This window comes from Miscanthus floridulus, chromosome 8, assembly GCF_019320115.1.
Source record: "Miscanthus floridulus cultivar M001 chromosome 8, ASM1932011v1, whole genome shotgun sequence".
NCBI lineage: Eukaryota > Viridiplantae > Streptophyta > Magnoliopsida > Poales > Poaceae > Miscanthus > Miscanthus floridulus.
The window spans coordinates 91,556,740-91,568,574 of NC_089587.1; the positions used below are offsets into that span (position 1 = coordinate 91,556,740).

At 45.3% G+C, this 11,835-nt stretch overlaps 1 protein-coding gene across 1 annotated transcript; it reads right to left on the bottom strand.

Moving 5' to 3' along the window:
* Window positions 1-1,988: 1,988 nt before the first annotated feature.
* Window positions 1,989-10,008, bottom strand: LOC136472921 (disease resistance protein Pik-2-like). Its single transcript, XM_066470622.1, has 4 exons — window positions 8,777-10,008; window positions 6,277-6,957; window positions 3,998-5,928; window positions 1,989-2,516 (listed from the first exon to the last, which is right to left on the bottom strand). The coding sequence occupies exons 1-4, from the start codon at window positions 9,890-9,892 to the stop codon at window positions 2,510-2,512; spliced, it is 3,735 nt and encodes a 1,244-aa protein (XP_066326719.1). The 5' UTR covers window positions 9,893-10,008; the 3' UTR covers window positions 1,989-2,509.
* Window positions 10,009-11,835: the final 1,827 nt, after the last annotated feature.

Below are 11,835 nucleotides of genomic sequence, written 5' to 3' on the forward strand. Positions count from 1 at the left end.
AGTGATCCTTGCTGCGTCAATAAGATATACAGGCATGGTGTGCTATTTTACCTTTATTCGATTCAAAAGAAAGACCGGAGCAGTAGGAATGTAAAATGACAATGAATCTAGGTAAGACGGTAAGGGCAGGTATAATAAGTTGGGTGTGGCTAGCGTCCGACGCCCGTGTAGCCCGCTTCTGTCCACTTTTGCCTCGGCCATAGTGCACTTCATCCCTGTCTCTGCACCTGCCTGTCTTTCCCCTGACAACCTCTCTCTCTCTCTTTGACTCTTCGTGCGGGCGACGCGTGCCCTCCTCTCCGCCGGCCCGGTCCGTCGGCCCCCAGCATCTCCGTCCGCCGGTTCCCGGCTCGCAACATAAAACACTTACAACATGAGTGCAACATAGAACTAGAAACAGATGAAATATTTGGAACATGCTCTTGCAACACGCATGTGAAGTGCATGAAACATAAAAAAACACTTGCAACTTGCAACATGAATCCACTACTGCAACATAAGACTGAAGCAACCGAAACCATTTGGAAAATATTGTTGCAACATATGCAAGATCTAGATAAAAAATGATTGTAACATACGTGTGGAAACAGATGAAACATTTTGAATAAATGCTTGCAACATGGTTATGAAACACTTGCAACATATACAACATGTGCAACATCTCTCGATCTACTTTTGCAACATCAAGATAAAACAATTGCAACATACGTTTGAAACGCCTGAAACACTTGAAACATTAATATGCAACATAGGGGAGGGGAATGCTGGGCAGGTCGATTCCGGCTGTCGAGGTTAGAGCCAGCGGGGCGATGGTGCACGGTGCAGGAGCCGACAACCGCGCGGTGGGGGCAGGAGCGTGGACGAATGAGCCGCCACACTGCTACGTCGAGCGTCGGGATAAGGATGAACGAGTGGGGGATTTGTTTTTCTGTTTCTCATAAAGATATCATTATCGATAAGTTTATAGTCGGGTAGCTTTTTAGCTACGTTAGAACAATCCTATAAAGAGGCAAAAAAAAAAAACATGTTTGCCAGCCAAATCCATACCCCCAGCCATCAAATCGCCTCAAATCTCAACCTCCCGAAGCCTTCATGCAAAAACTATCGCCCTGGAACTAAAAGGTCATGTGCGCTTGCGCCTCTGGTGGTCTGTCCGACGGTGGCTCGGTCTGTTATCGAGATCTAGTTCTACCGTCGGCCTTCACCTTCCCTTCCCCATATGGATCCGGTGTTTGGTTCCCGAACGACCACCTCAACAGTCCATGGCGGCCTCTGCGCCATACGATTTCTATTTTGCTTGTTTGCTAATTCGCTAGCGGCTGTCTCAACTCTGAAGATTTTCAATTACTGACGTGATGGTGAATTGGCGTTTTTATTTTTGACCGATATGGTTGCCCAGTATTTCTTCATTGCTTTGATCGAAACTGAAATAAACTATTGTATGCTGAGATCATGGATGGCTGCGACCATTTATTTGTCAGAGACAATCCGTGTGTGCTAGCGTGCCCAAAAAGTAACTGCTTCAATTGTGTTTTTCTTGATTAATTTTGTGTACCCTCTGTTAAATGGTACGAATGGATGTCCCCCAATGACAGGACTTAGATTTTATTTTATCCTTATTGAGGATTTGAATTTGAACCGCTTGTCTTACATCGTCTATTTCACCATCTACTATTGGTTGAGCAGGGGACTCGAATCTCACCCACACAGCGGATTGCTTAGTTTTGTAAAGAACACACATGTTGGTCTCATTATGTTGTTTGATGAAATAGGATGGACGAGCATATCTACTATCTGGTATAGCATGCTTGATCATGTTATCTAATCTAATTATTATGAATTGTGTTGTGCGGTTAGATCGATGGCCACAAAGATGTGTACAATAGCAAATGATATGCACACGTAAGCATTAAATATTAATTTTTAATGCAGCCAACCTATAATATGAGTTAGCTCTATATGACATGGAACTGGGATACATCCTTTAGCCGTCTAAAATTGTTAACCTTGCTCTAAAAGGGGAATAGGAAAGCAGTAAATCTGTGATCTTGTTTGATTGACCTGTAGTCCCTCAGTACCCTATCTTTTTTTTTTTAGAGTTTAAGGGTGGAGCACCGGCCATTGCATTAACAAGGACCATAAATGTGCTTACAGCACAGAAAGTCACCACTCAAGCATAAGGAAAATACTCCAGAATCACTAAGACCAACTCAGAACACCCACGTAGGGGGGTTAACAACCCAAAAAGCAACTCTACAACCGCCAAGCTTCATCCACATCTTTGGATAGGAAAGGTTCCAGCTCTTTTGGGGTTCCTTCTTCCCAGCGATGTGCTCTCTGGAACATCAGGCGATCAGCTTCATCTGGCACCAGATTCAGCCACCAATCCTTGCTGGCCGTGTAGCCATCGACAGCAGCATATTTAGACTTGTAGCAAAAGAATGTCTCTGCGTCCACCCTTGAAGCATAGTAGCTATTCTCAACAGCAGGTAATTCATATCCCTCCATTTCAAAACCTGGAAACATAAATTGTTTCTTAGCTTCCAAAGCCCCCACAGGGCAGCAGCACAGAAAATATTACACACCAAGAATATTCTATTACTAATCCACAACTGGCCAATTGAAAAGAAATATATTCCTAAGTGTCTATCGAAAATCTCAGAAAGATGACTCCACATTTGTTTGGCAATAACACATCATTCAAAGAACAAGTGATTTACCGTTTCTGGTTCACAACAGAAAAGACAAGACTTGTCTTCTACATGTCTTCTAATACTCAGGTTGTCCCTAGTAAGAACTTTGTTTTTGGAAAGTAACCATAGGAAAAACTGAACTCTAGGAGGGACTTTCAGCCCCCAAACAGCAGGTACATGCACTGGCATAATTCTTCTAAAATTAATAACTCTGTATAAAGATTGAGAAGAACAAAGACCATCTCTAGTAAATTGCCAAATCAGGGAGTCCTCATCATCAGAAAAACTAATAGTTGAGGCCCGTTGAACCACCTCTAACCAGAGATTCATTAATCTATCATCAACACATCTCCTAAAGGTACACTTGAGGTTTGTACCATACCACAGATTGAAGACTGATTGAGTTTTCTCATTAAGGAGAATGTAGATATCCCAGTACTGAATGGACAAACTTGAATTACCTAACCAATTGCCTTCCCAAAACTTAACTTTTTCCCCATTACCAATTTTCCACCTAAAACCCATCTGTGCAGCTTTAGCAGCCCACTTGAAACCCTTAAAGAAATTAGAAGCCCCAACTGTAGAGCTACAAAAAGTATTAGGCCTATTTGTATCATACTTGTGATCAATAAGCTGTTTCCAGAGCTTATGACTATCTAAATTATATCTTCTAACCCAGTTCAAGCTTAACTATTGCTCAAATTAGGGAATGTCTCATGATGAAAACAACGTTTCCATAAAAGCTAAACGGTAGTGAAGCCGTATACACAATGTAAACAGTGTGTACATGGATTATATGATACTGTACAACACCAACAAATATTCATATATTTGTGCTGTTATGCAAGTAAAAATCAACACATATGAGTACAAGTAAAAAAAGAAGATAGTCAAGTATCAAACAATTAATCTGGAGAAAGATACTGATAAACAATAGAAAAATTGTACAATAGAGCAGACAACTATCAAGAACAGACACGAGATAGGGAACATTGCTGGCGCCCAATGAGTAATATTGGAGTGAGGCATGGCCGGATTGTAGTCTAATTCCATAACGTATTAGAATAAATGACACCAGATGTAAATTTCGTTGAAACTCACATGCATATTCCCTAGTGTATATAATAGTAATGAAACACATCAACCGTTACTACTAGATCTAGATAGTAAGACAAGATACAAAAATATAATGTGGGACTAGTATAGGAAGGAACAATACGCTTGATCATTGACTCTAGTATAAACAAAAAAAAATGATTCACTCAAAGAAGTTCCCTACCAACACCGGAGTGCATTAGCTGTACCTTTTCAAGATAGGCCTATTCGTGTTTTCGGCAAGTTGTTTCCGCAGGCCTTCCACGAACGACTTGTCGTACATGGCGTCGTCGTCCAGCATGAATTCCTTGAGACTTTGGAGATATTTCAGACCAGAAACCTTACTTTTACTGGGCAAACCATAACATTGTAGCATCTTAAGATTTGGCGTTGCTCCTTGTTCAAACTCGACCGACGTGAGGTTGCTGAGGAGAATCAGCACCAGTCGTGTCAAGTTAGGGAATGCCTTCTCATCCTTAACAAAAAGGAGCTCTTTACCCTGGAAAGAATTCTCCAGCAGTCGCAGAGTTTTCAAGCTTGGTAGCTTGCCAAGGATTTGCATGGCATTAGCGTGCTCTATCATGGACCTCTTTAGAGTCAATTTCACTAGATTCTTGAGCCCATCGATCCATGCTGGTAATTTGACCAGATTGCCATACAACTTGAGGCTCTTGAGGTTTTCTGGAGCTGAGTACATGTCATCAAACTCCAAGCAGCCAACTAAACCTGGGTTCCCAGCTGATCGCACAGACAAGGACTCCAAATTATTGCTGAGAGCAGAAAGAGCCAAGCAAAACTCTTTCCTGTTACCCATGTTGATGCCAGCCAATCCGAGCTTGCGCAACCGGGTGAGCCTGCTTATGTCTTGTAGGGTGGCCTTGCCACGCCCGATGTTCACCGTACCCAGTGTGTGCAGTGCTGTGAGTTTGTTAAACCCACTCGGCACTAGAACACCACTTAGGTCTAGGTGCCTTGCTACGAAAGGGAACACAGTGCAGCAGCATGCAGTGCACACATCACGCCTGTTTGGGTCGCCGTTGCATACATTCTTCATAAGCTGAGGCGCGCAACATGCTACACAATATGCCACTGAGAAGATACTCAGAAGGCACAGCCTTCTCTGTAGTAGCTTTGGCAGATCTTCTACAGCCTCTTCATATGAGTTAGCACCCAAGAATCCAATTCCCCCAGCACGGAGATAATGTAGCTTCCTAAGCTTGGTGATGGTCTTTGGAAGCTTGATGATGTGTGTATGTTTGACATCCAGTGTCTCTAGTTGATGCATGTTACCCAAAGAATTTGGCAAGTAGCAAATATCACGGCACCCTCTCAAAGAAAGGTATTTTAGGTGCACAAGATTCCCGATGTGCTCAAGGTGATGATCATTTAGACCTGATGTGCCTTCCAAGTCCAACACTCTCAGCATCCTCATCTTCTCAGAAATAAAAAATGGCCTCCATTTCCCAAACACTGTCAATGACCGAATACTGGAGGGGTGCACTATGTCCTCAAACTCACTGCGATCTCCGTTCCAGTTATCACTTACAGATAGGTGACGAATCTTGCCCTGGGTGTTCATGCAGCAACCTTCCTCTAGTCTGAAAACAAGATTTTCCTCTGATGACTTTAAGGTACTCATTTCATGGATGAGATTATTGAATTTGCAAGAGTCAACTCCCTTTGTAGTATCGATTGATTCCACGAATGGTTTGATCATTTTCCTGTCAATGAGCTCCATAAAGTATCCGTCAGCAATTTCCTTAGCGGACTTGCCATGCTCACCACTTGAGTAACCCTCTGCGGTCCACCGGTGCACCAAGCGTCTACGGCTAATAGTGTGGTCTTCTGGAAAGATGGACAGATATAAGAAACAAGACTTGAGGTCATAGGGTAAATAGTCATAGCATTTCACAAGGATAGTTCTTATAGGATCAAGCTCTGGATTTGTCTTTAGCTCAGCAGCAATATACTCATTCAATTTTTTCCACTCCACGAGAGTTTTTGGCTGTTTTGCCAAGATTCCACCAATGGTGAGTATTGCTAGGGGAAACCCATTGCACTTCGTTAGGATAGAGTCTGCCTCTTTACACAAGCCAGAATCAGGAAATTTCCCATCCCAATCTTTAATTCCCCGAAATACCTGAAATGTATTAATCAATTTAACTTCTTTAGCACATCAAATGTCCTAATTTGGTGTAGGATATACAAATTCTCTGCGATTAGATCAGTAATATAATATTCCCTAACACATTCTATATTAAAAACAGGAGTGGTTGAAGGCACCTTAATAATTCTCAAGCGGAAAGAAGCTTATGAGTGCTGCTTTAATGAGGCTTGATCATAACAGTGTGCGCAAATCAGAATATGCAAGTGTGCTGTTCTCCACACGTGAGGTACAAGCACACATGAATTTAAGCAAATCGATTTCATGCATAAAATGTAAGTTTCAAGACATACAGCAAACAGAAGATGAAAATATTATCAGTACCGTTTCCTTGAAGAGATCAAGAGCGTCCCGTTTGTCCAAACATTTAAGTTTGTATATGTTTTCATCTTTCTTATTCGAACTATGTTTAGCAATGTTCTCTGTGCTTGTAGTGACTATGATCCGGCCTTCTGTATTTGTCTTCGGGAGGTTAATGCTGTCCCATTCTTTAATGGATGATAGATCATCAAGGACAATCAAGTATTTCCCTTTGTTTAAAAGGTCATCCAACCGTCGCCGTTTAACTCTCAATTTTGTTCTGTCTCCACCTCTTTCCTTATCTTTTTCTTTTCTTGCAGATACTTCTTCCTTATCATCTGGTTCTTCTTCCTTATCATCTAGTTGCTTAACTAAGCTATCAAGAATATCCTCAAGATTGAAAGGGTGCTTGATCGTCACATAGGCTCGTCTTTGAAAATTGGCCCTGAGCTCTTGTTTTTGGTAGATTGATTTGACTAGACTAGTTTTCCCAAGGCCATCTTTTCCACATATAGTGACCACCTCATGTTCTCGGCCATTGCCGTTAGAATTTAGCTTGTCGATAATACCTCGTATCTCATTCTGTCGCCTGATGAACTGAGATTCATATTCCATCGTCTCTGTGCGTGTAACAATCCTTTCATCAGTGGAGTTACTCCTATCAGTGGCAGCTATCATTGAGCAAGGCTCAAGCTCCGTTGTACCCTAAACAAAAACAGGCAATAATGGTTAGGTAAACTTATTTGCTTCTGTGGCAATGTATGTTTTAGTCATGTCCTGAATTTAGGAAATGTGTTTAAATAATTTATATTTATATTTTTCCAAAAAAGATGTTCATTGTTTAACCGTACAAGAATCCTGAAATCTCAACAGTAAGCTACATAAAGAGGGGCAGAGGAAATAAATCTATGCATAAGTGTAGATATATAGTGTTTTAAAATTTTAAGACATACATGATACATCACTAGCAAAATTACCCGTGTGTTGAAAGTAGACCTATTCCTGGGCCACCTGACCTGACCAATCCAAAAGAAGACCCGACCTGACCAGCCAGTGCCTCGGATTGGGTTTGGGTCATGATTTTAGCCCCATGGCTCGACCTAACAAAAAAAATACCAGTGTGTTTTTTACCCAACCAAAGATTTTGACCCCCGACCATTTTTTCTAGTTCGATCGAGCCAAATCCAACCCGACATCTGATCAGGTCTTGAAGGATAGGATACTTATGGTTGGATGCTTTTAAGCATATGTGTTAGTTTTGTTCATGCATACGAGGTATTCAGTGATATGCTTGTGAGAAATTATTTTACTAAAATTTGATTATTCCACCACCCCATCTATTATCTGTCGGTGTCTGATGATCAATAATCTTGCTACGGGGTTACTTAGAGCGAGGATTTGTGGGCTTCGGCGTAAACTGAACTTGATGGTTAAACGCAAGAGAACGATTTAGACAGGTTCAGACCGCTAAATAGCGTAATACCCTACGTTGCATGTATGGCGTGTTGCCTGGCGATGGTGCGGATAGCAGGGTGTGCAGGCGGCCTCGCCAACGGCACGGACAGGCAACGTAGCTGGACAGCCTCAACAACAAGTGGACGGGCGGACCCGGCCTCAGCCCCATGTTGCCCTGTGCGGGCGGGCTAGTTCTGATTTGATGCGGGCAGGCAGCCTCGGCATTGGCCTTGGCGCATGGGTGTGCGAGCTCCACTCAGTGGACAGACGGGCGAGCCTGGACACAAGGGGCCATGCCTGGCGGTGCTGTGTGCAACAACGGGTGGGGCCGAGGCCGGAGGTGTGGAAGAGGGAGAAGAAAGTGGATCGAAAGAGGTTGACATCTCCAGACCCCATTGACGGTTGTCTATCTAGTTGAAAATGGTGATTATATTATCGGTAAAGCTGTAACAGACTTGAGTGTTCCTCTACCTCTCAACACTCGATTTCTCTCCCTCTCATTGTTCTCCATCTCCGGCCTCTCCCCCTCTTCTTCCCCAACTCCAGCAGCTTAGAAGGGGCTTGGGGAAGGCAGGTCAGCTAGGCGGTGCGGACGGCGGGATGGTGGCAGTTAGGGTTCCAGCGGTGGGGACGGCAGGTCGGCTAGGCGGTGAAGGGGCTCGGTGTAGGGCCTGCGGAGCTCCGGCGAGACCTTACCGCACCGCGGCGGGGCGGTGGGCGGTAGCGGAACGTCGGGAGGAGGAAGACGTGAAGAACAAAAATCGAGTGTTTTGTAGACGGACCCATGATCCCTTACATATTTCTCCCATCAAACCCAGAACAGAGGATTCCCTCGACCAAACCCAGAGATAGAACCATCCCCATCTTAAAAAACTAGAATCGATGCGTCATGTCCCTTGTAGCCAAAACCAAACACAACATAAGTATTAATGTATTATTCAGGTCCGAATGTGTGAAAAATACGGTTTTTGAAGAGGAGTTGCGAATTAACGCGTACGAAACGTTGCTTTTGAATCGATTTTAATGTACTATATAGGAATAATAAAGGTTCTAGGATTTTGGATATTACCTTCTCGCAGAAAGCACAGATGACTTGATCAGTTGATGATTGCTTGAGCTCCTCTACTACGAACCTTTCTGGGCCTACACATAAACTTGCAACCTCAACTTGGTCTGTCGACACTATGATCCGGCTCCCTTTCTTGTTGTTTGGGAAGCAGAATTTAATGGAATCCCAATCTTCAATAGTAGACAGTTCATTAAGCACAATCAGATATTTCTTCTGACTGACATGTTTAATGAACTCATCAACCAGACGATGTTCATCAATCGTTTTCATATTGTTTAGAATCTGAGACTCAAGTGTTGCTTGCTCTGTCTTCCCTGCTTCTTGCTGAAGAGAATTCATGTGGAATTGCCTCACGATGCACTGGAGGAACTCAGATGGGTTGAAAGGATGTGCAACCCTTATCCAGGCACAGGATTCAAAAGCATCGTCATCTCTGTTGACATCATCTCTCTCAGGACCCTTTCTCTTCAGATCATGGTAAGCCTTTCTGACGACAGACGTCTTCCTAGGATCACCACTTGCTCCACAGACTGCAATCACCCGAAGCTCACGGTCGTCGTTTCTGCATATCAGCGGAACGAGATCGACTTGACCGGATTCAAGAAACAGATCCACTTGCTGCTGGACGCCAGTCCGGCTCCGGCCGAGAGTTCTTGAATTCTCAGCAGCAGACGACATCGATGCAGGCTTGCCGGAGTTGGCGCTGGGCAGATCTTCATCAGCAAGGTGGTAGCGCAAGTTCCTGTGGTTCATGTCCTCCGCCCTGGCTCTGAGACCCTTCATCTCCTCGGCGATACGGTGCCGTTCTAGCACCGTGCGAGCGAGGCGCCACCCCGACGGCTTCTCCAGGTGAACCGCGTGCTCCCGGAGGCAGTCGTCGACGTCGTAGGCAAGGTCGCGGACGTGCCTCACCCGGCTCCGTGTCACCTTGTGCCGGTTCCGCTCCTCGTCCGCGTCCCTCAGGTAGGAGCGCATCGCTGCCAGCTCGTCCGTCAGGAAAACCACATCGCGCTGGACAGCCTGCCTCAGCGCGGCGTCCTCGGTGATGGCGGCCTTGGCGCCGCTTAGCACGCCGTTCAGAACCGCTTTGCCGATGCCCGCCGCCGCCGCCTCCATCGCTCCCCTCTGTCACCTTGGGTTTCTTTCTTTGTGTGATGACTGCGAGTGTATAAATGAGTAGTAGCCTAGTAGGAATGGTTAAGCAGTAGCAGCAAGGCCTGAGGCCACCACTTCATAACGAAATATGGAGGCAGGCCACCAGAGTACACCACAACAGGAGCCGGCCATGATGGAGCTTCTCTAATGCATGGTGAATTGAGTCCTCCAACTTCAAATAGAAGGGAGTTTTTCTAACCCAAAAAACCATTTCAAGTTGGAACAAAATTCATGGTCAAAGTCAAACTAAAGATAGTTTTTTATTAGAATAAAAGATTTCTTATATTTCATAGAGAGAAGTATACAAGGCCAAATGGGCCAGGCACAATGGGCCGACACGGGCCCGACCCCAAAAAGCACGACACTAGCATGGCACGGGCATGGGTCCACAGTGCCTGGGCCAGCACGGGACACGCCCTAGGGCTATGCGTGGGCCGCATGTAGGTTCGGCCTGCAGTGCCGGCACGGGCACGGCACGGTTAATGGGCCGGTACGATAGCGGCCTGATTATTTGTCACCGTTGGATGGCCTTAGGAGGCACCAGCACCGTTGGATAATCTGAGTGCCATATATAAGAAAAATATGCTTGAAACCCTAACTAACTCTGCTCTCCAACTCTCTTGCGCAGCTGCGCTCACTCTCAGCCTTCCCCCGACCCTCCGTCCCTCCCTGCTTCTCTCACACACAGACACAGAGACGCTTAGGCGTGTCCACGGCCTCGCCCGTGGAGGCATGCACGGCCTCCTGCTCGCGAAGCTGGCAGCGGCAGCCCCAGCCCAGGCACTATGGCGGCGACCCAGGCCCCAACCCCGGCACAGCGGTGGCGGCTCCGGCCTCCTAGCGGCGGCCCAGGCCCCGGCCTCTCGACGATGCCCTTGCGGCGGCGGCCCTAGCCTCCTGGCGGCGTCGGTAGCCTCGGCCTAACCTGTGATGTGTGGATTTATGAGATAAATATTGTGGATTTCTTGATCTGTGTTCTTTGATGTGTGTTCTTTGATGTATTTTTCTTTGATTCATCGATCTATTTCCCTTCTCGATCTGTGATTGTTAAGTTTCTTCTTCGATCTGTTCTGTGGTCGTTATGAATTTGGGGATCTCCACACTACGATAGTGCCTAGAACAACACTAGCACAATGGGCCGCTGTAAGGTCGAGATGGCGACTAGAGGGGGGTGAATAGTCATTACTAAAACTTAATTGCGTCGGCTAACCGAAACAAGTGTGGAATTAAAATTATCGGTATAGCCAAGACTACACCTCTCTATCTATGTTCTCTAGCACCTCGCTAAGATCCTAATTAAGCAACAAAGGTGCTGGGCTAGCTAGAGCTCACCTAACCAATTCTAGAAGCAAGGTCATACAAACCTATGCCACTAGTACTTCAAGCAATGAGGGAACTCCTACACATGCTAGTAAGCAAAAGCACAAAGCCAACTAAGCTCACTAGCAATGTTCAATAATAAGGCAACCAATGCCAAATTAGAGAGCGCAAATATTTAGCTACACAAACTAAGCAATATGACTAACAAGGTTACACAAACCAAATTAGTCACGCAAGGGAGCTACTTCTATGCTACACAAGCAAGAAGGTAACTAGTGAGCTACACACGCTAACTAATTACAAGAGCAACTACGCAAGCATAATGTATATAAAAGTAAACTCAAGCTTGTGTAAAGGGATTGCAAACCAACGGAAAAACAAGGTTGACACGGTGATTTTCTCCCGAAGTTCACGTGCTTGCCAACACGCTACGTCCCCGTTGTGTCGACCGCTCACTTGGTGGTTCGGCGGCTAATTGGCATTACCCGCCAAGCCCGCACGTCGGGCACCGTAAGAACCTACCCCAAAAGTGAGGGTAGCTCAATGACACACTCAACTAGAGCTACTCTTCGTGGCTCCCGCGA